Source organism: Plecotus auritus, assembly GCF_963455305.1.
Source record: "Plecotus auritus genome assembly, chromosome: 2".
Lineage (NCBI taxonomy): Eukaryota > Metazoa > Chordata > Mammalia > Chiroptera > Vespertilionidae > Plecotus > Plecotus auritus.
Window position 1 is genome coordinate 45,321,794 of NC_137771.1, and position 27,994 is coordinate 45,349,787.

The 27,994-nt window shown below is 37.5% G+C and overlaps 2 protein-coding genes across 11 annotated transcripts in view; one reads left to right on the top strand and one right to left on the bottom strand.

The window, feature by feature from the left end:
• Positions 1-505: 505 nt before the first annotated feature.
• Positions 506-15,736, top strand: USP1 (ubiquitin specific peptidase 1). The gene is made up of 9 exons (XM_080656344.1): positions 506-1,649; positions 4,044-4,285; positions 6,373-6,493; positions 7,342-7,446; positions 8,023-8,183; positions 10,036-10,721; positions 11,973-12,143; positions 13,238-13,439; positions 14,248-15,736. The coding sequence occupies exons 2-9, from the start codon at positions 4,113-4,115 to the stop codon at positions 14,978-14,980; spliced, it is 2,352 nt and encodes a 783-aa protein (XP_080512470.1). The 5' UTR covers positions 506-1,649; positions 4,044-4,112; the 3' UTR covers positions 14,981-15,736.
• Positions 15,737-18,706: 2,970 nt separating this feature from the next.
• DOCK7 (dedicator of cytokinesis 7) overlaps positions 18,707-27,994 on the bottom strand; it is a 200,367-nt gene continuing 191,079 nt past the window's right edge. For 4 of the 10 annotated variants that reach the window (XM_080656341.1, XM_080656340.1, XM_080656335.1 and 1 more), the window contains 6 exons: positions 27,825-27,914; positions 27,471-27,707; positions 26,983-27,126; positions 25,125-25,231; positions 21,939-22,106; positions 18,820-19,281 (listed from right to left, as the gene is read on the bottom strand). In XM_080656341.1, the coding sequence (XP_080512467.1) occupies positions 19,239-19,281; positions 21,939-22,106; positions 25,125-25,231; positions 26,983-27,126; positions 27,471-27,707; positions 27,825-27,914 (789 nt within the window). In that variant the 3' untranslated portion in view covers positions 18,820-19,238. Of the gene's footprint in view, positions 19,282-21,938; positions 22,107-25,124; positions 25,232-26,982; positions 27,127-27,470; positions 27,708-27,824; positions 27,915-27,994 lie in introns of all 10 variants that reach the window. The other 6 variants (XM_080656339.1, XM_080656336.1, XM_080656334.1 and 3 more) reach the window with 3 other exon arrangements.

Consider the following 27,994-nt stretch of genomic DNA (forward strand, 5'->3'; position numbering starts at 1 on the left):
ATATATATATGGCACACAGTAAGCGCCAAGACCTGCTTGATTAAATGAATTGGGTCTGTACTTATCCTGCTTAATTGCACCTCACAAAGCACGCAGACACAGAAGCAAGCAAAACCCAGGTGAGGCCTGCCTCACCGTTTCGCAGGGGCTCGCGCAGGAATCCTTTGCAGCTCTCGCAGCCAGAACCTAGCCATAAAATGCTATTTTGTTTCCGTGTCCCGCAGGGAAGGGAAAGGGGTAAACAGGCAAAAAAGAGTAGGAGAAACTGAGGAAGGAGCTCTACAGTATCCTCCTGAGGATGACGGTTATCCATGTCAGCCCTCCCTTCTTTTTACTGGAAAGGCCTGGGCCGGGGCTGCGATTGCAAAGAGAATCTGACCCTGGCGCCCACCGAAGAGGAAGCGGGTCGGCCATTTTCTGAAACTAGTTTCCCCGGGAACCCCGCCCGAGCGCGCACGCGAAAAGGGGGCGGGGCCTGCTGCGAGGGCCCTGCGCCGGAAGCCGCACCCTCGGCGGCCGGGAGGATTCACAAAGCGCACAGCAAAATTTAACAGTCGGCAGCGAAGCGCGCCCTCGAGCGCCAATGAGAGCGGTAGGAGGCGAGCAGCTCCTGAAAAACTCTGTATGTCCAGCAATGATTGGCTGGAGCCCTCCTTTTTTTTTTTTAAAGTTTTATTTTTATTGAATGTATTGGGGTGACATTGGTTAATCCTTTCTTCTTGGTATTGGCTGGACTTCCTTCTCCCGCCCACTCAGTGGGCTCTTTGTCTGGGTACTTCTGATTGGCTCCTTTCGACCGGTGGCTTGGGGCGGGGGAGCCAGGTTGGGGGCTTGTTCACGGATTGGTGGATTTAAGCACCTGGCGGCTCCTTCTCCGCGAAGGAGCCCGTCCCATCTCCTCTCTGTCCCGTCTCCCGATCCGTACGCATTTCAGGGGCCACTGGCGCGCACGAATGGTTAAAACAGGGTGGGGGTGGGAGGGCGGGGAGGTGTGAGGCTCGAGCGCGCCAGCCCGGCCTCCAGCGCCTCGCGCGCGCCCTCCGCGAGGACCCGCGCGAGCTGCCCGTGCCGGTGCCTGCGCTGTTTGAAACTGCAGAGCTCGTTATGGTCTTGGAGGAACTACCGTTCCAGCTGGTTCCGGCGCACGTGCGTGCCAGGGGGCTAGTGGATGTCGCGAGGCGGCTCCTGTCTTTCGCATCTCTGCCTCGAGGAGACTAGAACCGGCATTTTTGAAGGGCACCATCTCCAATCGCAGCGCTGGCGCGGGCGGAGGCTAATACACGGGGGTCCTGAGACGGAGGAAAACGCGCCAAGTTCCCCTCGGTGGTGGAGTGGGAACGACCCTACCAGTGGAGGCACTTCGCCAGCGGGACTACTTCTCTACGCTTCTTACCGTCCCGGGGCAGGCGCGGCGGGCGCCGCTCCGGGGATGTAGTTGGTGCCGGCGCCAGGCGGGACCAAGCGGCGCCCCGGGCTCCCGCTCTTGAAAGCGAATGGTCACTCCCCCGCGGGGAGGGCGATCTATCCAGCTTTTTCTCGGACCGAGGACTCCACGGGCTCGGGACAAGGTCTCCTCGGTCGCACCCACACTCGTCCCGGTTGGACTGGCCGGCGTCACCGCCGCGGACCTCGCTTGGGGCCATGACCAGGTAAGGAGGGCCTGGCGGGGAGTGGCCGTTGCCGGGTGCGACGCAAGTTGGGCCGGTTCCGGAGCGGAGCTGCCTTGGGACGCCGGCGTCGGTGCGCGGGGACACCCCAGGACCGTATTGGTGCTGCGCCCGGGCGGAGCTGCCCCTTGGGCACCGGCCGGGGCGCCCCCTCCCGCCGCGGCAGGACTCGGGAAAGCAGGTGCGGGTTGGGCGTACATTGGCCGTCCCCACGGGCGTGGGGGCCGGGAGTTGTGGTTCCGGCAAGGGCGCCGCGGGCCAGCCCCCCGCCGTGCCCCGTGCTGTGACGGGCACCGACCGCAACACAATCTCGACATCTTTCACTTCGTTGTGCGTTCGTAGAGTGGTTGGGATTAAGGAGAACCACTTAGGTTGTCCTGTGTGGATAACTGCTAAATGTTACACGCAGTTTGTTTTAATTTGTCTTAGAAGTACTTAGAACGCTACGTGTCTTAAACCTTTGTCGAAGGTGTTATTGTTTTGCATTTTTCTTGAAAAATTGGAATTGAGTCGTGTCATTTTATAGAGGAAAGAACTTTTAAAACTAATGGGACTGAGTGGTCAACGCTGTCATTTATTCAAGAACATTTAATGCTCGATTCATAGTTTTTTCTGTGAAATTTGATTTAGACTTACAAGAGAGACTTTTTTTTTACGTAATTAACCCCCAGTTTTAAGGAAAGCCAAGAGCAAGAAATGTTATAGTCTCATTAATGTTAAATGTTTAATCATATTACTTTGAGGGAGTCTGGACTGGCTGATAATCCGTTATTTCAGCGGCTTGATCAGTTTTTCTTCTATTTACTTAAGTCCGGTTACTCTGTTTCTTAGAGTCCAGTTTCTACCGTTTATTAGAATTGACTCCCAAGAAAAACCTTTTGAATGCTTGGAGACACCTGACAACTTAGCGCAGGCTTATTTATCGTTCATGTTAGCATTTCAGCAGTAGCATTAAGTGGCCAGGCGAGTAAATTGAATTGGAGGAGGGGATGGGGAAATTGGTCAACTTTCTTTCCACATTCCTGAGTTGAGTCTCAAAAATGTGGTTTCACTGCCGATTTCAGTGTTGTGAATTCCTAGATCAGAAGCATCCAGTGAAATTCTTAGTAAAGATGGAATTCGAGTGAATTTTGTTAGTTCGTGGTATTACTCTGTATTTGAAAGTTGTTGGCTGAGCTTTTGGTTTCTAAATAATTTAGATAATCTTTCCCAGCCCCCAGATATCCTAATGAAAAATAGGATTAACATATAAAGTAACTGCCACAAATAGTGCCTTTTTATTTATTTTAAAAAAATCTTTATTGTTGAAAGTATTACAGTTGTCCCCTTCCCCCCCATTGACTCCCTCCTCCCCCTCCGGTCCCCACCCACCCTGCCCTCAGGCTTTCAACGCAGTAGTGCCATTTTTTTAACCTAAAAGTTTTACTTTAAAACTGGGAAGAAAAATAGCAAAAGGCAAACCAAATCACCTTTTTTTTTCTACATAAAGCATTATTTTTAAAAATGTACTTTAACAAATGTTTGGAAAATTAGTAGTATATTGCTTCTAGTGCATAAGAATGTTATATACACAAAGTTACTCACTTATCCCAACTTTCATTTGTTCTCTTACTTTTCACTCAAGTTTTTAGGTATAACACCACCAGGTCTTTGCCTTTTCTTGTATTCAAATTACATTTTAAAGGTACTTTTTAGAGACTATTTCATGTGTTCATATTAATAAGTAGTAAAGACCTTGGAAGGAAAACTTATTCCAGCATCCTTTGATTTTCCATTCATCCATCTGTTTCCCACACTCTACTTTGTAAATTAGAGATGGTAGTTGCTCAGTCAATATTTTCTTAGTGAATTAGTAAGTTAATAAAAATTAAGGTTTTACTTCTTAATCTACTGTAGGTCTACAAAAATGAGGTCTTTTGTGAGGTAACCCTTACTCTAATGCAGGCTAAAAAAAATATTTCACCGCTACTTAAAATAATGTTTTTATTGATTTCCGAGAGAGGAAGGGAGAGGAAGGGGGAGATAGAAACATAAATGCTGAGAGAGAATCAATGATTGGCTGTCTCCTGCACGCCCCCTACAGGGGATTGAGCCCACAATCTGGGCATATGCCCTGACGGGGAATGGAACCAGGACCTCCTGGTTCATGGGTGGATGCTCAATCACTGAGCCACACCGGTAGAGCTATCTGATAGGTTTTGTTGTGTAAGAAAGCTAGGACAAATGGCAGGCAATAGAACATTGAGCATTTATTATTGCCAGGCATTAGGTTTTTAAATATGAAGTTCTAATTAGTAATTATTCCTTAGTAAATTTATTTTCAAATTTTATTTTATTGACTGCAGCTGATAACTGAAAACTTTTTGTAATTCACAGATATGATTGGTGATTATAACGTCCATATATAAATCAGTATTTGTCAACTCTTTGGTATTTGAAGAAAAAATGCCTGGTGTCATACCTAATGAAAGTAATGGGCTTTCAAGAGGTAGTCCATCAAAGAAAAACAGACTTTCCTTGAAGTTTTTTCAGAAAAAGGAAACTAAGAGAGCCTTGGATTTCACAGATTCTCAAGAAAATGAAGAAAAGGTTTCTTCTGATTATAGAGGATCTGAAATGTAGGTATCGTAAGTATATTTCTGTACTTATAAAATTCTGCATCAAGGAAAAACTGGTGAAATTAGATCAATATCTTCAGACATTCCTACCTGATAGTCAATAGAGGCAAAAAAACCCACAAAAAAAACAACCCTCACATATTTGTGAGACAAGTCTAACAGTATATAGTGGAAACAGCAAAACTAGTGGTGGTTCCTCTCAGGGATCACATCCATGTTAACTCATTTACCTTGTGCTCAGCCAGTTTGACTAACTTGCAGAAATATTTATCCACTAACACTGCTTTTAATGTAAACTTGTTTGTTTTGTAGTGCAACACAGTGTAAGGGTAAATAAATGGGTGATTTTTTAAAGAATACTGTACTTCACAGTTACCTGAGATACTTAAACTTTATAGTCATACCTGATATGTGAACTGCAAACCTGTTGGAGATGTACAATGGCAAATTTATTTTAAATAAAATTAAAAACAAATGCTTTTGATAATAATCCTTCGGTGACTAAAAGGAAAGCAGAACAAAATGAAATACTTTATTCTATCAATAGTTGCTCCAGTTGGAGTCAACACTAGCTCCCTATTCAACAGATAGGTACTCTGCTGTATGACTACAGTAGATATGGTTTTATGTGTAATTTCCTAATATTAACCAATAATCAGCTTAGGAGGTTGTGTGCGAAGCTTTTGTTTACCAGCATTCATGCCTATAAATACTTTGAGGTGCCAGAGTAATAGCAGCCATAAAATAAAAATGCTATAATGACCTAATGCTTGTTAAAGTTATAAACTTAATTCATTTTTAAATGCGGGACAACTATGTAATTCTCTTAATAGACTCTTTCCTCTTACCTTTTTTTGGGGGTGGTGGTGGTGTTAATCCTCACCTGAGGATATTTTTCCATTGATTTTTAGAGAGAGTGGAAGGGAGGGAGGGAGGAAGGGAGACAAAGAAACATCGATGTGAGAGAGACACATTGATTGGTTGCTTCCCACACATGCTGGAGATGGGGAATTGAGCCTGCAACACAGGTACGTGCCCTTGACTGGAATCAAACCCGGGACCCTTCACTCCACAGGCTGACCCAGCTAGGACTCCTCTTATTTTATTAATAGAATCTAACTTAGTGAAGCTTCTCCCAAATATTGTCATAGTCAAATTATTCCCAGGTTTCTATTCAGAATTAAATTGCAATTGATCCTTGAATGTGGGTTTGAATTGTGTGAGTCCATGTGTACTGGGCTGTTTTTTTCAATAAATACCATAAATGTATTTTCTCAACATTTTTCTTTTCTCTAGCTTACTTTATTATAAGACTGCAGTTTATAATACACATAACATACACAATATGTTGATTGACTATTTTTTTTTTTTCCAGTAAGGCTTCTGGTAGGCTACGAGTAGTTAAGTTTTGGGGGAGTCAAAAGCTAGGGGAGCCGAAGCCGGTTTGGCTCAGTAGATAGAGCGTTGGCCTGCGGACTGAGGGGTCCCGGGTTCGATTCCGGTCAAGGGCATGTACCTTGGTTGCGGGCACATCCCCAGTGGGGGGGGTGCAGGAGGCAGCTGATCGATGTTTCTCTCTCATTGATGTTTCTAGCTCTCTATCCCTCTCCCTTCCTCTCTGTAAAATATCAATAAAATATATTTAAAAAAAAAAAAAAAAAGCTAGGGGAATTTTCAACCATGCTTGGGGGGAGGTCAGTACCTCTACCCACCCCCCACACCTCCAAACACACACCCTGCATTGTTCAAGAGTCAGCTGTACTTGATAAAAGTGTCATGATGGCTTAACAAATCACTATGAATTACTCAGTTTTCTGCTCTGTAAAATAGGATTAATAGCCTCTTGATGGAATTAACTTTGAGGTATCTTAATTATAATTATTTTAAAGTGCTTGTAAAATTTGTATTCTGGGTGTACAGCAGATTTTTCACCTCTGCATATTTTCTTAAAATGTCATTTGAGTAAAATCCATATGCTTTTCAGATCTACAACTTTTGGGAAAAGACTAAATCTAGGGAAGTAATATTTCTGCTTTGTTTCTCTAAGATACTATTTCATTATATCTTCTCTATTCTATACTTAATAGTGATCAAGTTGTTCCTGCGGCACAGTCCTCACCTATGAATTGTGAGAAGAGAGAAAACTTGTTACCATTTGTGGGGCTAAATAATCTCGGCAATACTTGTTATCTTAATAGTATACTTCAGGTAAGTCGACAATTTTGATATATAATAAAACCTTAGTAGGCAAAGAATGATAAAACATTTAATGTTTCTGAGAATTTCAGATTACTAGAGTATTTTAATTGTCCATAGTATCTTTGCATTTGATTGTATATAAATTGAATGGGCTACAATAAGAATAATGATTCTAAGTTGTATGTTATAACTTTCCTTTGGGTAAGAGAAAGTGATGCATTAAAATTGGGAGAGCATAATTGAGTAGACCTTAGTTAAGTGGAAGATGCCAGATGTTTAGTTTTTCTCCCAATTCCTGGTGCTATGGTGATAAGTATTTAACTCTTGGAACCATATCTGTTTTATGTTTGTGTTCTTACAACCATAAGTCTTAGCAATATCTGCTCAGGCTCAGTGCTTTATTGCCAGTGAAGGAAGAGAGTGGGCTACAATGATGAAATAGAGAACAAATTTGTTGTTGTTAATCCTCACCCTAGGATTTTTTTCCATTGGTTTTTAGAGAGAGTGGAAGGGAGAGGTAGGGACAGAGAGATAGAAACATTGATGTGAGAGAGACACATGGATTGGCTGCCATCTGAAGGGCCCCAATCAGGGCCAGGGATCGAGCCCACAACTGAGATATGTGCACTTGACCAGAATCAAATCCGGGACCCTTTAGTCTGCAGGCCATGCTCTTTCATTGAGCCTAACTGGCTAGGGCGAGAACAATTTTTTGACACAAATCATAATCTCAGAATTTTCAGTAATGCACGTTTTAAAGTGTGCTACTTAAAAAGTGTGATAGTGTTTGAATAACCTTAAACACTATACTATTGTTGTTTGTTCAGTAAACACTCAGACAATTTCACTTTTTATAGGTATTATATTTTTGTCCTGGTTTTAAATCTGGAGTGAAGCACTTATTTAATATTATTTCAAGGAAGAAAGAAGCTCTTAAAGATGAAGCCAATCAAAAAGAAAAGGTAAAATATAAAAATAACAAAATATAAAAATAATTAATGGAAACTCACTTGCTTCATAATAAAAAAGTAATTAGATGCACAAAGGATTTGGGAGGAGGATGACAAAGATTATTTCTCAGTTAAACTATAACTTAGAATTGAATTTCTTAGTAGTTTACAGTCAGAAAGGCAATTATTTGTCATTCTTGCGGGGTAGCTAACTAGATTATTCCCTTTTACTGAGTGTCTTCTCCAGGCCTTTAATTTATTGTTTACCAATAAACATTGTCATTTGTATACCCACCATCACAATTTATCATACCTTTGTATCCCCTGTCACTCATCTATTGTTTTTCCAATTGACTCACTTTTAAAATATAAATAAGGGAACTGTTGACTTACATAATTAGAAAACCATTATCATCCACATAATAAAAAAAACACACAAATTTTAAAAGTTTATTTGTATACCTCCATAAAATTACTGCTATAATGAAATTAAATTTAGAAAAACTAGTTTTGTCTAGTGAGACAAAGACAAGGGGGAAGGTACTTAATTTGTTCATAAAACTGATGTGTGTGTTTCTTTCTTGACAGGGAAATTGTAAAGAAGATTCTTTGGCAAGTTATGAACTAATATGCAGTTTACAGTCCTTAATCATTTCAGTTGAACAACTTCAAGCTAGTTTTCTTTTAAATCCAGAAAAATATACTGATGAACTTGCTACTCAGCCAAGACGATTACTTAACACACTCAGGTATAGCCTGTAATATAATTTTAGGATTCTAATTTAGCTACTTCTTTCCTTGGAGGAGAGTGATACATGAACAAATGGGGGTGTAATAAAGGGCAAAGAAAATAGAAACTCCATATTTATAGTCCTTATTATACCAGAGACAAAAAACTGGAAAACTTTTCATAAATTTGGTATTAAACTCATTAAACCCAAATATATGTGAGTTTATAGTCTTTATTCATATTTATCTGTAATACGAAGATCCATACATTTTTTTTAAATAGAAATAGTAATGTGTTTGCTTAGAGGATAGTGTCCCTTATGTTGGTGATATATATTTTACTTATGTGTCATATTGTCTTTTTTAATCTGAAAAATTCTGAATTCCCAAACATATTTTGTCATAAAGATTTCAGATTATGAATTGTAGGTTTGTATTCAAAATATGCATAAGAACTATAAATTCCAAATATTTTTTGTTGTGTGTACTTAGAAGAGAGCCGTTAACTGGATTAGATCTCTTTGTAGTACTGTCTTTAAAAATAAAACTTTATCCTATATATAAAATAGCTTTATTTAAAATGTTATAGGTTAAGTCTTTTAAAATAAAATTATCTACTCATTTGGTTTAGGAATGGACCTAGGTGTAATACATTGCTATATGTTTGTTAAGAGGTAGTGTAGCATGGTGACTAAGCAATTAAAAACAAATATTTTATTGATGTTTTTACACAGAGGAAGGGAGAGGGAGAGAGAGTTAGAAACATCTTAAGAGAAACATCAATCAGCTGCCTCCTGCACACCCTCCACTGGGGATGTGCCCGCAACCAAGGTACATGCCCTTGACTGGAATCGAACCTGGGACCCTTGAGTCCGCAGGCCGACACTCTTATCCACTGAGCCAAACCGGTCAGGGCGACTAAGAGCAATTTTTAAAAAATAATTATATTTGTTATTTTTAAAAAATATATTTGTATTGACTTTAAAGAGGAAGGAAGAGAGATAGAAACATCAATGATGAGAGAGAATCATTGATTGGCTGCCTCCTGCACACCACCCTACTGGGGATAGAGCCCACAAGGCTCTATCATGTGCCCTTGACCAGAATCGAACCCAGGACCCTTCTATCCACTGAGCCAAACCAGCTAGGGCTAAGATTAAGTTTGAAAGTTTCACATTTGTAACTGAATGAATGTTTTTAGATTTAAAAAATAAAGTTATGGCCCTGGCTGGGTGGATCATTTGATTGGAGAGTCATTCCATACACCAAAAGGTTATAGGTTTGATTCCTGGATGAGGTGCATATAAGAGGCAACTGATTCATGTTTCTCTCCCTTCCTCGCTTTAAAATGCAGTGAAAGCATATTCTTGGGTGAGGAATTTTCAAAAAATAATAAAAATGAAAAAGCTATGATATCCCTATAAATATTAAATCATCATATATAATCCTATATAAAAATCCTATATAATAAAAGGCTAATATGCAAATCAACTGAACGGTGGAACGACTGGTCACTATGATGCGCACTGACCACCAGGGGGCAGACACTCAATGCAGGAGCTGCCCCCTGGTGGTCATTGTGCTCCCACAGGGGAAGCATCGCTCAGCCAGAAGCCAGGCTCATGGCTGGCGAGTGCGGGAGCCTCTCCAACCTCCGTGGCAGCGCTAAGGAGCAGCGAGCAGGAGGGTGGTAAGGAGCAAGGGCTCCTGGACTACGAGAGGGCGCAGGCCAGGCTGAGGGACTCCCGCCCCTCCCACCCCCCCAGTGCGGGAATTTCATGCACTAGGCCTCTAGTTTCTATATAGGAAAGTTTCCTTATTTGTATCTTTAAAAGTATAATATATGAAATGGGAATTTTCTTTTTTTTATAGGGAACTCAACCCTATGTATGAAGGATATCTACAGCATGATGCACAGGAAGTATTACAGTGTATTTTGGGAAACATTCAAGAAACATGCCAACTCCTAAAAAAAGAAGAAGTAAAAAATGTGGCAGAATTATCTAACAAGGTAGAAGAAAAACCTCATCAGAGAGAGGAAATTAATGGGGTAAATAGCATAGAGATGGACAATATGGGGCATCCTGAAGATTCTAAAGAAAAACTCCCAAAAGGAAATGGGAAGAGAAAAAGTGACACTGAATTTGGTAACATGAAGAAAAAAATTAAGGTATCCAAGGAATACCAGTCATTGGAAGAGAACCAGAGACAAACTAGATCAAAAAGAAAAGCTACAGGTGATATATTAGAGATTCCTCCTAAAATAGTCGCTAAGTACATTCCTGAAAATGAGAGTGCAAGACCCTCACAGAAAAAATCAAAAGTTAAAATAAGTTGGTTAAAGTCTGCCACTAAGCAACCCAGCATCCTTTCTAAATTCTGTAGTCTGGGGAAAATAAACCAAGGATCCAAAGGACAATCTAAAGAAAATGAATATGATCTTGAAGAGGACACTGGGAAGTGTGAAAATGATAACACAATTAATGGTTGTGGACTTGAATCTCCAGGAAATAATGTTAAGTCCATTAATGATAATGAAGTTAAGCCCATAAACAAAGGTCAGTATAATTTATTCTTAGACATTGATAGGTAGGCAGGTTAACAGTTGCAGAATTAGAATTATTCTCTTAGATACATGTACAATATAAATCTGGCTGACGTTTTGTTTAAAAAGAAAAATTTAATACTTAAACTGTGGTGTTTTAAGCACTGTGCAATGTGTTTGTATAAATCTCAATCTTAAGGTAATGTTAGTTTATGTATTATAAACTAAGGGAGTTCAATAAATTTTAATGGAAAGAGGATATATGTATACTTAACCCCTTTATATAAGCAATATTTGACATAAACACATGAAAGGTATTGTATTTAGTGAAATGCAGTTTTAAAGTAGAGAACCAAGTAGATGCACCATACTTGGATTGGATTTCTACCTACCTTCTTCCAGATCTGCAGCTCAGGGAAACTAGTATTGATGTGGTTATGGTTTTACCAAGTGTCATCCTTATTTTAGGCAGTGGTTCTCAACCTTTCTAATGCTGCGACCCTTTAATACAGTTCCTCATGTTGTGGTGACCCCCAACCATAAAATTATTTTCGTTGCTACTTCATAACTAATTTTGCTACTGTTATGAATCGTAATGTAAATATCTGTGTTTCCCGATGGTCTTAGGTGACCCTGCTAGCGGTTCTCAACCTGTGAATTATTTAGATAATTCTGCCACATTTTTTACATTACAGTTATTTAGATAATTCTGCCACATTTTTTACATTACAGTTACATTATGAAGACACAGGTTGAGAACTGCTAGCAGGGTCGCCTAAGACCATCGGAAAACACAGATATTTACATTACGATTCATAACAGTAGCAAAATTACAGTTATGAAGTAGCAACCAAAATAATTTTATGGTTGGGGGTCACCACAACATGAGGAACTGTATTAAAGGGTCGTGGCATTAGAAAGGTTGAGAACCACTGCTCTAGGGGGTAGGAATTATGAAGACATAGTTATGTCTTCATTTATTTAAAGACAACAGTAATTCGTATTCTAAACTACCTTTATAGAATTTACATTTCATGAATAAGGCACCTTTTAATGCTAATAAGCAGGTTGAGATTTGAAAATCAGCCTTTTATTCACATATGCTTTAAATGAATATTGGTTACTTGGGCTATGCTAAAAAACTATATATATATGTATATGTATATATATGTATATGTATATATATATACACACACACACACACACACATATATATACATACATACATACACACTTATATTTTCCTATTTTTGTTTTGTTTTAGGCACAGAGCAAATTGGTTTTGAGCTTGTAGAGAAGTTATTTCAAGGTCAGCTGGTATTAAGGACTCGTTGCTTAGAATGTGAAAGTTTAACAGAAAGAAGAGAAGATTTTCAAGACATCAGTGTGCCAGTACAAGAAGATGAGCTCTCCAAAGTAGAGGAGAGTTCTGAAAGTAAGCAAAAACTGGAGTATTTGTAAGGACCATGAAATACAGTCTTCTTTGATTAGCAGTCTAGTAAATAGTTTGTGTAATTATTGAGAAGTTGTTTTTTTAGTGTCTTTTGTATAATAAAATCTTTCTGCTTATATAGCTTCTCTTGTAAATAGTTAGCATTTGGAAAACTGTGGCATCTTTTTTTTGATGTGTAGAGTATAATGAGAGAATGAAATGCTTTGTTAAGTTAACGTTTGGGTACCTGAATTTCTCAGAGCTACTGAGGATTTTTTTATTTTATTTTATTTTATTTTATTTTATTTTATTTTATTTTATTTTATTTATTTTATTGATTTTTTACAGAGAGGAAGGAAGAGGGATAGATAGTCAGAAACATCGATGAGAGAGAAACATCGATCAGTTGCCTCCTGCACACCTCCCACTGGGGATGTGCCCGCAACCAAGCTACATGCCCTTGACCGGAATCGAACCTGGGACCCTTCAGTCCGCAGGCTGACGCTCTATCCACTGAGCCAAACCGGTTCTGGCCTGAGGATATTTTTAACAAAATATTTGAGCCATTGTTTTGTCTAGTTTAAACCACAAAAAGTATGGAAATGTTACAGGAAATGATCATGAGACTGATTTACCTGCTCAGATATTGGAAATTGGCTATTTGTAATAATAAAAGCATAATATGCTAATTAGATTAGACAGCCGATGACCTTCCGGACTAAGTGGGGCTGCAACGCTGAGGCAAGCTGCCGCAGCTGTGAGGGCCGAGCCCCTTGCACAAATTTTGTGCATTGGGCCTCTAGTTAAATATAAACTAAAGTCTGTCTTATACTGAGCCAGAGACTATGTTTGTCTGTCATATTCTTTCTGTTTCTAGCATCTAAATGTTTTTTTGGCTGATCAAATACAAATATTTAAAAGACGTGCACTGCTGAGGGAGAACTTAACGATAGTTTCTGAAACTAGTTATTGTCTTTATTATTGAAAGGATTAGTAAGTTGAAATTTGATGCTAATTTTGAACATAGAATTTTGTGGTTTAATTTTTAAATGTTGGACAGATTTTTCATTTGTGAGTGAAAGGATTCTCTTATGTAGTTTCTCCAGAGCCAAAAACAGAAATGAAGACCCTGAGATGGGCAATTTCACAATTTGCTTCAGTGGAGAGGATTGTAGGAGAAGATAAATATTTCTGTGAAAATTGCCATCATTATACTGAAGCTGAACGAAGTCTTTTGTTTGACAAAATGCCTGAAGTTATAACCATTCATTTGAAGTGTTTTGCTGCTAGTGGCTTGGAGTGAGTATTATAAATAAAAGCTATATTAAGAAAATGAGCTGCTATATAAGAGAAGTTTTGTTCAAAATAATATAAACTATTGAAATGAAGTAATTTATAAAAATTGCTTAGAAAAGTTTGTTCTCAAGTTTCCCTGTAAAAATGTATCAGTATGAATACATATTCTGTGATTTCTTCACACCTTTTCATTCCTTATCAGATATAGTTGAATTGATTAAAGCAGAGAACAAATTTTATATACATTAAGGTTTTTTTACGGGGAGAAAAAAGGCAAAATTATTTAGTTTTAAGGTAAGCCAGGAAATCAAATGAATCTGAACAATTTGGTTCTTCTATAGTTGAAAATTTAAATATCTAAAAGCAATTAAAAAAGTATAAAATTTCAGTTGCATTTTGAATAGTCTGACTTTTTCTGACGTGTACATGTCGTAGATTTTATTCCTTTTTAATGAATTTTTTAAATTACTATGAGAGCTTCCCAGTAGCTCTCCACATACTTTATTATGCCAGAAGAACGACATATGATCCTTTCATTTTCTTATTGCACAAAGTTGGGGGATGGGGGGGATGCCTTAGAGCCTTTACAGAAACACCTAAATATTAATTAGCACTTTTTTTCAGTATTTTTCTTTGTGGAAATATTTTAAATATATAAGTTGGGGTCTTTTTTATTATTTTGTGTTTACTCATAGGAACACTAAATATTAAGGGTTCTTTCAGACTCTTACTTGGTTTCACTTTGGTATATAAATATATATATATATAGTGGAATAGCAGAAAACCTTATTTATTTTTTCTTCTTCCAAAGGTTTGATTGTTATGGTGGTGGACTTTCCAAGATCAACACTCCTTTACTGACACCTCTTAAATTGTCACTAGAAGAATGGAGTACAAAGCCAACCAATGACAGCTATGGATTATTTGCAGTTGTGATGCATAGTGGCATTACAATTAGTAGTGGGCACTACACTGCTTCTGTTAAAGTCACAGACCTTAACAGTTTAGAACTAGATAAGGGAAATTTTGTGCTTGACCAGTTGTGTGAAATGAGTAAGCCAGAACCACTGAATGAGGAGGAAGCAAGGGGTGTGGCTGAAAATTACGATGATGAAGTGTCAATTAGAGTCAATGGAAACACACAGCCAAGTAAAGTTTTGAACAAAAAAAATGTAGAAGCTATTGGACTTCTTGGAGGACAAAAGAGCAAAGCAGATTATGAGCTATACAACAAAGTAGCTAATCCTGACAAAGGTACCAGTACAGCATTTGCTGAAAATAGAAATTCTGAGACTAACATTACTAATGGGACCCATGAATCTGATAGGAACAAGGAATCCAGTGACCAAACAAGCATTAACGTTAGTGGATTCGAGAACAAAATTTCAGATGTAGTGCAAAGTTTAAAGGAGTATGAGGGGAAGTGGTTGCTTTTTGATGATTCTGAAGTAAAAGTTACTGAAGAGAAGGACTTTTTGAATTCTCTTTCCCCTTCTACATCTCCTACATCTACTCCTTATTTGCTATTTTATAAGAAACTATAGAGTGTACATTTTCCTTATGTGTGTGTATATATATATATAAAAACAGACCCAGACAAACATTGATAAAGTTGATTACATCAAAAAGTCTAGCTTATCTTTTGAAGCTGTTGGATACTATTGGTCTCTAGGTTTTTGTATAGTGAAATTTGAATTACTGAAAACCATGTTAATTTTTAGAATTCATTTTCCTTAGTAGAGACTAGTGATGTATTAGTTCTGGGAAAAAAACTTGTATAGGTTCTTAATTGAATTATCCAAAATGGAAGCATTTAAACACTTTTGAATTTACACCTTTTTTTTGTGTTCGCTTTTTAAAATAAAGTGCTTGTATTTGTATCTCCATATTTTGGAGTAATTATCTACATGTTTATAGGTCCTGTGGTTTTTCAGCTAAGAAGCAGAATATCATTTCAGTACATTTAGTTTTATAAGTCAGGAAGCCAAATCTTTGATGGGCTGTAATAGAGGCACAAAGTCTGGAATATGTATGTATTCACAATGGTGTGTACATTTTGTGCCTTGGGTCGCTTTGAAAGTGTCTCAGAAAACCTGGACAGTCCTATCTTCACAAGAATTTTATATGTATTTATGAAGGTGATTCTTTAGTAAATCTTTTGGGCATGGACTAATTTGTATCTCTTCATAGTCATATTCTGCACGATCTGTATATAGTATATCAAACTTAGAGGTGTGACCTTAAGTTTAGCTTTTTTAAAAAATAAGGTCAATAAAATTTTAAATGCTTAAAGACTACGTATACAAATGCTCATTTTTTTTTTTTTAAACTTGCTTATTTTTACCATAAATACAGCTGGGTTCTCTTAACAGAATATGTGTGTGTGCATATATATATATATATATATATATATATATATATATTTACACAAATTCATAGAAACAGGCATAATTATCTTTAATAATACTTAATTTTTTTGACTGTTGTAATGAAGAAACTTTGAAGTAGAATTCAAATTGTGCTTGCTTAGTCCATCTAAGTTGTCATACTTAAAAGAAGTACAGTAAAAATTGTTAGTAGTCCTTTAAAGTAGACATATAACTTTATGGAATTCAGAACTGGAGAACTTAAGATGATGCTTCGGGCACACACAAAAACCTGGTTAAATTTTCATTTTAAATATATTAAGTTGATAAGTGGTTTATTTTATGACTTGTTAAAAGACATTTTGGGTATTTAAAAATAATTCTAAAGAATATACACTAATGGAATAACACTTTTACTCCATCAACAAATAGGAGTACCTGTCAACTAATAAATTAGTTACATACACTGAGTGGCCAGATTATTATGATCTCTGAACGCATAATAATCTGGCCACTCAGTGTATATCCTATATAATAAAAGGCTAATATGCAAATTGTCCCCTTGACCAGGAGTTTGACCAGCAGGCAGGCCGGCCAACCGCCCATGTCCCCTCCCCCTGGCCAGGCTGGCCGGACCCCACCCATGCAGAATTCATGCACCGGGCCTCAAATATATATATATATATACACACACACACTGAGTGGCCAGATTATTATATGTTCAGAAGTCATCATAATCTGGCCACTCAGTGTAGTTAAGTAATGTCTTACATTCTTCCATAAATGGTGTGATATAAAAAGTCATGGCTCACCTCGTTCTACATTCAGAATCACTAATAGAACTTTTTAAGAAACAGCTCTGAACATTATCCATCTGATGAAATGGGAATCACTAATAGAACTCTTAAAAAAGAACACTACCCATAAGCTTCTGATGGAGTAGTCCAAGGCCTCTAATACTTAAGGGGCAGCCAAGGTTAAGAACCACTAGTTTAGATTCCTGATATGATAAAGTTTAAAGGAAACTGGGAGTTCACGGTAAGTTACTAAGTGTTGCTGTCTTAAGGGGAAGAGAAAGTCTCTTCTGAATCAAGTCAGAAAATAATCCGTAATGCAAGCTAATTATATAAATACTAGAGGCCTGGTGCATGAAAATTTGTGCATGCGGGGGTGGTGCGGGGGGGGGGGGGGCCCTCAGCCTGGACTGCCTCTGGGAATGTCCACCTGCCAGCTTAGGCCCACTCCGGGATCCGGCCTAAGCTGGCAGTCAGACATCCCTCTGGCAGCCCAGGAGCCCTTGGGGGATGTCCACCTGCCAGCTTAGGCCTGCTCCCCGGCTTATGGCTGAGAGGAGCTCCCCCTGTGGGAGCACACTGACCACCAGAGGGCAGCTCCTGCATTGAGCATCTGCCCCCTGGTGGTCAGTGCATGTCATAGTGATGGGTCGTTCTCGGTTGTTCACCCGTTAGGGTCAATTTGCATGTTACTCTTTTATATAGGATTCAAGTTCTTGATGTCACAGATTTGAATCCTATATAAAACTATTCAAACTTTTATGTAAATGCAACGTAATGAGAAATGACCTAGGGCAGTGGTCAGCAAACAGTAGCTCACGAGCCGCGGTTTGCCGCTCTGTTGACTAATGAGTTTGCTGACCACTGACGGGGTTTAATATCCTCTCCCTTATATCTACCTCCTTTCTGCACACATGGAAAAGTATATGTTACCTTTTTTGTGTGAAAGAATGTCCATTAATTCCAGCCTTTCCTTATTGTTCATCTGGATCCTTTGTCCCCAAATATATTTTTGAAGTTATACCTTGCTGACTCCTTGGTTAATCCCTTGTGGTCCAACATTGTAGACTTATCTGAAAAACCTTTTCATAACTCAGTCTTTGAATTGATGTAGATAAGAATTTGAGATAATACTGCCAGTTATAAAGGTAGGCTGGAGGGGGGTAGATACTCTCACCTCACCTATGCACTTAGGAGAATGAGATGTTTTGGAGATCTTATTTTCCTAAGTGATTCATGTAACTGGTCAGATCAGAGGAATAGATAATAAATGACAACTTTCTATAAGCTATAATACTATACAGAAAACATTGTCAAAACACTTCCAGAAAGCATTAATGCATTTTCTTGGAAAAATTTGCCAAGTAATTGAAATATATTTCCCTCAAAATGGTTGAATTTCTTAAAATTAAAATTTTAAATTAATTGGTTCTTAACTTCAATTAAAACAACTAATTTTACTTTTACATATATTTTGTAAAATCTATACAAGTATCAAAAAATATGCCAAAACCGGTTTGGCTCAGTGGATAGAGCGTCAGCCTGAGGACTGAAAGGTCCCGAGTTTGATTCCGGTCAAGGGCATGTACCTTGGTTGCGGGCACATCCTCAGTGGGAGGTGTGCAGGAGGCAGCTGATCGATGTTTCTCTCTCATCGATGTTTCTAGCTCTCTACCCTCTCCCTTCCTCTCTGTGAAATATCAATAAAATATATTTAAAAAAAATATATATATATAACTTCCCAGCTGGTAAATTAAAGTCAAACAGCAGCTCTTTGTGTTTTTATGGTGTAATAGCTTTATGATGTAATAGTTTTGGTCACGAAAAAACTGATGACTGGCTTGTTTAATTTGAAACAGGAATAATTCATTTTAGTTGCTGAGAGTCATTAAGCTGATACCATTATCATTAGTATAATAAAGTTGAAAGTCAAAGATCAAGCTTCTGTCGCTGGTATTAGCTATCCCAGTACTTAAAGTTATTTCTGCAATTTACTCTAAATCCCCCCTTTTTTGGTGTCTAAATGCAAAATAGCTTAGAAACCAGTTTTAGGACTTCACAAACCAGTTATCAATGTCTTCACCCATTAATTCATTCAATTTGGAACTTTGGGGCCATAAAGTGACTGTCAATTTTTATTTTCATTATGCTAGTTCTTAAATCAACTCTAACTTATTTTCTGCCTTTGTCAATAAAGAAAATTTTTAAAGTCCCACTCAATAAAATTAGTGTAAACGTTCACATATTTAATAGTACCTTTAAAATAAGCATTTACTACATTTAAAATGGTTCCAAAATGAATCTATAAATGGTCATATAAATTAAAAAATACAAACTTAAAGTAAATAAAATTAACATTAGCTATGGTATAAATAATGGTAAATGTATAGTGTACCCTTGAGTCATTAAAATGTCTTTAAAAAGATAACAGCATATTACCAGAATATTAGAAGCTATAGCCATGATTCTCAAACTTCAACAATCTACATTTGATTTGGCCACTGCATTCTTCATTGAGTAAATTTATGCTACAATTTTCAGATTTAAGTCCCAAGTCTTATTTTTCAATAGATCTTAACTTCTTTTCACACTCAATGTTGAATATGTGGCTCTTTTCAAATTAATAAAAACAAGTGTTTATTTTAGAGATCCATTTTGCGCAGGCTCATTCGACTGAAGGAATCTCTGGGAAGAAAAAGGATATAATTATAAGCAAGCAAACTTTGCAAACTTCTGTAGATTAGGTTTTACTTTTTTCTGCCAAAGTTATCTCAAAGTTTTGCCACCAAAAAGTTAATAACTTTTAAAACTTTTTGTACCAAAGTTGTTATTAATGTTCAAGTTACTCTGCCTTACATATATTCTGGTTTATAGACCTCTATAGATTAAAGCTATATTGCAGTAAACACTTTACCAAATGCATTGATCATTCAGTCATTTGTGCAATAGTAGCATGAGATATGATAAATGAGGAACTAAGGGGTAATGGGAGAGATTTCAGGAAAAGGTTTTTTTGTGTGTTTTTTTACAATTATTAAAAGGCAAAAGGCAGGTGTGTTTAAAACACTAAATTTCAAGTCTTAAATCAGTGGTTCTTAAGCTTTTGAGTTTCAGGACTTTTTACACTTAAAAATTGAGGAACCAGGAAGCTTTTGTTTATGTGGATTATATTTACCATATTAGAAATTAAAACTAAGAAAAATTGAACTTATTTTTACAAAATAACCCATTACATAAATAGGTTTATTAAAAATAACTTGGAAGAAATTTTACGGTAGTGGCATGCTTACATATTTAATGTCTGGCTTAATAAAAGGCCTAGGTTCTCATGTCTTTTACAATATCACGTTGCATGTAGTCTGGAAAACCACTGTGCTTTCTCAAGAGAATGACAGTGAGAAAGGCAAATCATATTTGGTATTATATAAAATTAGTTTTGACTCAGGAACTTCCTGAAAGGGTCTCCAGGGCACCCTCCCACAGAAGTCCCAGACCATACCTTGAGAACCACTATTTTAATACTGTATAAATAATTAATACTCTAGATTTTTTAAATCAGTAAAATAAAAATTTCAAATTCTAAGGAAGCTTTATTTTCTAAGTTCTGAAGATTTAGTTAATAGTGAGAAGACTAATATTCTTCAATACCTCTTAACGTATTTTCCTTTATCCTGAATTTCTTTCACTTATCCTTCCTGCTATTAAGGATAATCTTTGAGGTATACAATCTCCAGGAAAGGGCAGGTATAAAAAAGTCATGAGCTTTGAATTTCAAAGTGTGGGTGTTTTTTTTGTTTTGTTTTGTTTTTTGGTTCCAGGGAAAATAGCAGTATTAAAAGCTAGATAATGTTCATAAGAGCTTTTCTAAATTCCAAAGAACTGCTTGCAAACATTAAGAACTGAATCTTAGGGGATTGACCATAATCAGATGAGAAAGCAAAAGCTCAGGATAACAGTGTAAGGGAGTTCCCTTCAGATAGGAAGAATACAGTCTTTCCATCGAAAGGTGGGAGAGATGTGAAGGAAGTGAGACAAGCATTAGAAAACTGCCTGATGACCTCAGAGACCCAGCACCCTCATTCTAGGTCATTTAAACAGTGTAAAACTGGTGGAAGGGGGTTAGAGGCAGCAAGAAGAAAAACTCCAAAGTGATTGAAGGAGAAGCCAAAAGTGGAGGGGACTAGTATTGCTTCCCTTTGGCAATTTTAAGAGGAAGCAACCTTAGGTATTCACATCTATACTGGATGGTGGAAGCAAAATAATATTTTGCCAGAGGAAGGATCTAAATCAGGCCCTCTGATCTCCCTCTGCTCCTGTAGATTGTGGAATAGATTCAAATAATCTACATGTTTCCTATAGGGGACATGACATATAGCAGCCAGATAGTCCGCATTTTTTGAGTGAACATGTTTTTTTCAGAGGCCTAGAAATACAGAAATAGATTACTGAAGAACAAGGACTAATTTCCAGATGATCAAATAATTTTCTTTTGTAGTATATTATAGCATGCATTTACATCCTGTTTTCTTACAAGCAACTTCAAAGGCCTTCTAAATATTAATTAGGTAAGTATAATTTAATGGCTTTACTGTTATTAATTCAGAAGGTGGTAACGTATTCGTGCCACAATAATTCAAGTTGTATATATATTTAGATTTCAAAATGCAAAAGCAGTTTACCTTATCATGCCCTGTCCAGAATTGAGGCACTAAAAAGTACAATGTTAAGTACTATCCTTGGAAATGTACATGCCATTTAATGTCCACAACAACCTTTTTAAGGTAAGAAATTTTAGAGGAGAAATCTAAAAATTAGGTTAAATTACCTGCTCAAGTACAACTCGGATCAGTTGTAGAAAATTCCAAGTTATTTCTATTTCTAACTTTTTGTGTCATACTTGGAAAGTAGAGAAAAATACTGAAGCCTTCTTGATACTCAATGTGGTTATGTGTTTTAATACAAATGAAGAACATTGCATACTATTTACTGCCAGGGCTGAGGGAAACAAATACCTGGTTCCTGATATACTCCAGTGAATTCTCCCACAAAAATACTAGGAAGTGTGACAGGACTTTAATAAAAGGAATAGTTTTAAGAGGCCAGACTTATACGTGGTCCTGGTTAGTATGAGTATTTAACACAACTTTGTGATTCTTGAATTACATACATATCTTGGAGGCTGATTCATGTAGAGATATAAAAGGCTTATTATTAGTTGAACTTGTCAGGGGACAGTATCTAAAATCATGTAATAAAAGTTACACTAATTAATTATTAAAACAAATAATTCAACAGATTTTATTTTTCTGAACATATACCAAATAATAGAAAAATAAGCATACCTGTGGCAGGTGACAGGTAATACTACCTTGTATAACTGAGGGATCTTTCTGTTTATCAGAGGCTGTAGGGCCTCTTTAAGGCGATGATAGTTTCTCTCCAGTTCTCTTTGATACTCCTTTTGATCTGGCCCAATTAAGCTCTTATTTTTTCTTAAGGCATCTTCACACCTAGAAAAAACAGTGATGTCAAAAACTTCCTTCTGGTATGGTTTGAGGGGTTAGTGCCATATACTGCGCGTGCGTGCGCGCACACATACACACACACACACACACACACACATTCCCCATGATGACATTCAAGTTTCTTGGTTGATTGTTAAATATCCTGTCTTATATTAGGTTTAAGAAAGGGAACAGATGGTCAACTGTTTAAAATCTAACATTCACTTCCAGTTTTCATTTAATTTAAAATTATTTTTATTCAATAAAAATTTAACAAGGAAAAAATTGTGTATTTTTAAATATTAATTCTGAAGCCATTTTTCCTCCTATTACCACTAAACTTAAAGCTCTAAACTAAAAGAAATATAATAGCCATATTCATTTATGAGGCACCAATGGCATTTGGTACAGTGGTTTGCCTGTGTCCTAATATTTCTAAATGAACAGCTCTTGAGAACAGTTTATTCAGATATTTGAGAAAAAAATATCTGACTCTGATAGATAAATGAAAGGACATTAAAAGGCAATGTATACAGATCACCACTTGCAGAATGTATCTAAAGATGCTCAGAGGAAAATACATAGCACTAAATGCTTACATTAGAAAAGAAGGCTAAAACTGAAGAGCTAAGCAATCTAAAAAGAACAGAATAAACGTGAAGTATAAGGAAGGAAATAAATTTAAAAGTATGACAGCTCTATATGAATAAAAAAGTTGGTTCTTTTAAAAAATATATATATATTTTATTGATTTTTTTACAGAGAGAAAGGGAGACTGATAGAGAGTTAGAAACATTGATGAGGGAGAAACATCGATCAGCTGCCTCCTGCACACATCCCACTGGGGATGTGCCTGCAACCAAGGTACATGCCCTTGACCGGAATCGAACCTGGGACCTTTCAGTCCGCAGGCTGACGCTCTATCCACTGAGCCAAACCAGCCAGGGCAAAAGTTGGTTCTTTCAAAGGAAAAAAAAAAGACTAAGCACTGGCAAGATTAAATGAGAGAAGGCTAAATAATCCCTATTAGAAATTAAAAATGAGACGTAAAGTCAAATACAGCAGAAGTTTATAAAGGCACAGAGGATATTATGTATAATTTAATGCAATAAATCTGAAATGATACTATTCTAGATTAATATAATGTATCAAAACAGACTTAATAAGAAAAAACATGAATAATCCTAAAACCATCAAATACATAGAATCAGCCAAGTCACAAATTTATCTCCAAAGTAAACACCAACATGTAAATTCTACCAAACACTGTAAAGATAAATAATTCCAATGTGACAATTCCAGATTATTAAAAAAATAAAATCCGAAGTATATGGGGTGCGAGGGGAGGAGAGGAGAACTATTCCTGAGAAGCGTTTCCGACTCATTTTTCAAGGCTGGGATACCAAAACCTAATGGAACTACAAGAAAAAATTGTATTTCATTTTTTAAAATATATTTTATTGATTTTTTTTTTAAATATATTTTATTGATTTTTTATAGAGAGGAAGAGAGAGGGATAGAGAGTTAGAAACATCGATGAGAGAGAGACATCAATCAGCTGCCTCCTGCACGCCCCCTACTGGGGATGTGCCCGCAACCCAGGTACATGCCCTTGGCCGGAATCGAACCTGGGACCCTTCAGTCCGCAGGCCGACGCTCTATCCACTGAGCCAAACCGGTTAGGGCTATTTTATTGATTTTTTTACAGAGAGGAAGGGAGAGGGATAGAGAGGTAGAAACATAGATAAGAGAGAAACATCGATCAGCTGCCTCTTGTACACCTCCTACTAGGGATGTGCCCGCAACCAAGGTCATGCCCTTGACCGGAATCGAACCTGGGACCTTTCAGTCCGCAAGCCAACGCTCTATCCACTGAGCCAAACCGGTTAGGGCGAAAAAATTGTATTTCAATCTCACCCTTAAAACAATTGCAAAACTCCCAAGTAAAATAATAGGAAAATAGCCGAAACCGGTTTGGCTCAGTGGATAGAGCGTCGGCCTGCGGACTGAAGGGTCCCAGGTTCGATTCCGGTCAAGGGCATGTACCTGGGTTGTGGGCACATCCCCAGTGGGAGGTGTGCAGGAGGCAGCTGATCGATGTTTCTCTCTCATCGATGTTTCTAGCTCTCTATCCCTCTCCCTTCCTCTCTGTAAAATATCAATAAAATATATTAAAAAAAAATAATAGGAAAATATTTAAGAAAAAATTACACACACACACACCATCTAATAAAAATTTTAAATTTGATATGATAAAAAACTCTTAGCATAGCCTGGCTGGTATGGCTCAGTTGTTGAGCACCAATCTGTGAACCAGGAGGTCAGTGTTTGATTCTTGGTCAGGGCACAGGCCCAGTTGCAGGCTCAATCCCATGCAGGAGGCAGCCAATCAATGATTCTCTCTCATCATTGATGTTTCTATCTCTCCTCCCTTCCTCTCTGAAATCAATAAAAATATATTTAAAACAAAACAAAAAAATTCTTAGCATAAGTACAAATAGGTGGGAACCTCTAGTTAAAACATCTACAAAAAACCTGAAGTAAACATTACACTCAATAGTGAAAACATTTCCTTTTAGATCAGGAACAAGAAAAGGATGCCTCTATTACTATTACCATTCAACATAGTGCCAACGATCCTAAACATCACTGTAAAAATATTCTACAGGTTAATTATTAGAATTAACAAGTAAGTTTGGCAATATTCTTATGTAAAATATATCAATATATGCATTTCTATATACCAGTAAACAAAACATAATTTTAAAAGATACCATTAACAAAAACATAAAAGTATTAAATACCAAGGAATAAATAAAAATATATAAGGCCTCTAGGGAAAATTAAAATAATATTAAGAAAACATTTAAAAGATGTCAGTAAATGGAGAAATACACAACTATTTTTCATTGTGAATCACTTTCCTATATTTTCTCTTTTCAATTGTCCCTTAAGACACTTATTTTACAGTGTGGTTTTAGACATTCTCAGTTTGAAGATCTTTATGTAGGAAGCCTTGAATACCTTTTAGTAAAATCTTTGAAGCAGAGTCGCAGTTTATTATGATGTCTGAAGAGTTTTGGGTCACTGGGTATTTCAGATAGGAAAACCTGGGCAACTTCCAAAGGCCCCTGTAAAATAAGAAAAACAAGAGGTGTGTTTTGTCTTCTCTAAAATCAGAGAGATAGAAGTTACCTGAATGATTTTTCTTAGCACTAAAATGGCTGCATCTAAGCTTAATGCATATGTGTATGTGACAGGGTCTGGCCATATGTTTTCAGTTTTTCCTAATGTCAAGTCTATATTCTTGCTGACAAATTTTAAATTAAATTCTTGGGCTACTGGCAATTAATTGTTAATTCAGATTATTAGACTTGATTTCCTGAAACATTTCCTCAGTATTCAAAATCTGTTCCCAACACTGTAAATTAAAGAAGATAATCTTTTACAAGTTATATTATTTGGAGGTAAGACCTCCAAATCATGTGTTTTAGAAGGTTAAAGGTCTTAAAGTGTTTGCTTCTTTTTTGGCTTTATTCCTTTAACCTAAAAAATAGGGTAAGACAGCCCGGCTGGTGTGGCTCAGTGGTTGAACATCAACTTATGAACCAGGAGGCCATGGTTCAATTCCCAGTCAGGGCACATGACCAGGTTGTGGGCTCGATCCCCAGTAGGGGTGTGTAGGAGGCAGCTGATCAATGATTCTTTCTCACTATTGATGTTTCTATTTCTCTTTCCCTCTCCTTTCCTTTCTGAAATCAATAAAAACATAAAGAAAAAAAATAGTACAAGACATATTATGTGAAATCTTACTTGAAGCCTGTCTGGATTTCCTCTTACCTTGGAATACTCCCTAATCACCATCAGAGAGACAATGGGATGCCTTCTAATCTACATAGGACAAACTAATAGCACTCTTTTGTGTGCATATATTATTAAAATTTCAAAATGATTCCACATTACTTATTTACTCCTCACAGTTCAGTGTGGCAATTTGGAGAAAATAACATCAGGAAATATGGAAGAGAGTAGGCATTCACATGCGTGTACATAGCTCTGAAAATGAACCCTCCTTTTTTGAGCACATTCTTTCAGTACAAAAAGGAAAGGCTATTCTAAGTGAACCAATTCCTTCTTTTTTTTTTTTTAATTCTCACCTGAGGATATTTTTCCATTGATCTTTTAAAGAGAGTGGAAGAGAGAGGGAAAGACAGAGAGAAATATCAGTGTGAGACACACACATCGATTGGTTGCTTCCTGCACAAACCCTGACCAGGGCCCAGTTTGGGGAGAAGCCTACAACTGATACAGGTGCCCTTGACCAGAATTGAACCCGAGACCCTTCAGTCTGCAGGCCGGCACTCTATCCACTGAGCCAAACCGGCTAGGGCCCAATTCCTTCTTAATGGAATGTTTAAGAACAGACAGGTAGAAAAACCTAGGCAGTGTAGAAGGCAGGAGTGAAAATCTTTACCATTGAGATGATACTAAAAACTTTTTCCAGTTTACCTTCATATTTATATTTTCAGTGTCTTTTGCAACCAGTTCTAACATCTTTTTCACTTGATTTGGCACTTATTTGTGATCTTTGTAAAATCTATATATATAGAAGCCAAGTGACCAGAAAGAGCGGTTGCTATGACACCCACTGCTGCTGGCCAAGCTCCCCCGGCCCCTCCCCCTGGTTGGCCCGGCCCCCAATTGCCACCCCCCCATCGAAGGTGGGGCGCCCCCCCCCCATCCCCAATCGACCCTGATCGGGATGGGCTGGCCAGTCCCCACCCATGCACGAATTTATGCACCGGGCCTCTAGTATAATAATAAAATCACTCCAAATTCCATTCATAACTTAAATTAAACAGTGCCAGCAGAAAGCACCAACCTGATTCACAGTTGTGCCCACAGACCCCTGGAGCACCATCTGAAGCATTTTGGGATCTGCTGGATCCTGATGTGTTGCAAAGGCCAACTCCTGTGTCTTTTTCTGCATGTCTTCAATAGCAACTTCAATTGGTGTTAAGATGATCTGGACGAAATAACACCTATTAGGTCAGTGTACTGATAGAAAACTATTTAAAGAGCTTTACATATAATCAATTAAAATAAAAAAAGTGGAGACCAATTGTAAACTGTCATTTAACAATAAAATCCCAAACTTTGGATGCCTTAATGAAAAATCACCTTTCTAAGTAAAAGCTGAGTGTGAACTAGGGACTTAGAAAAGAAGCTTAAAGTAAAGCATTTAAAAAATGGATCAAGTTCTAGTATGCTACCACATGAGGGGTGGTACATAAAGGCACATCCACACTGTTCTCACATGGCTCCAATGTATTAGTTTCACTAATTCTGTTTCCCCATTTGTGAACTTACCTCCTCTTTGTGAGTAACATTGACCCTTGTCTTAATATAAGGAAAAGCATGAGAAGTAGTCAGTATGGTCTTCCGTTTGAATTGTTCATGAAGTTCCCCATGGGCACGACCATCTAAAGTGAAGGGTGTGCAGTACATGAAACGGCGAAGATTATAATTTTTGTCAAAATATGTGATTCTGTCCTTCATCTCATATGTGTCAAAGTACGGCTCCACGTAGGTAATCTGAATATATGCCTGGGAAAGGAAAAAGTCATTCATTTTCTCATTGATAAATCATTACACAGTCTCTCTCCAACAACATCACAGTCTCAAAAATATGCCTACGTGTCACTACAGTTTAAGCAACCATACCTTGTTAGGATCTAATTTACACTTGTCTACAGGATTAGAATCCTTGATTACTTCAACCACATCCTCTCCAAATCTTTCTCCATAAAATCCCTACAATAAAGAAAAAGAAATATTTTACATGATGAAACTAGAGAAGGCCTCTGAGGGAGACTCCTGAGCAAAATTAGGCC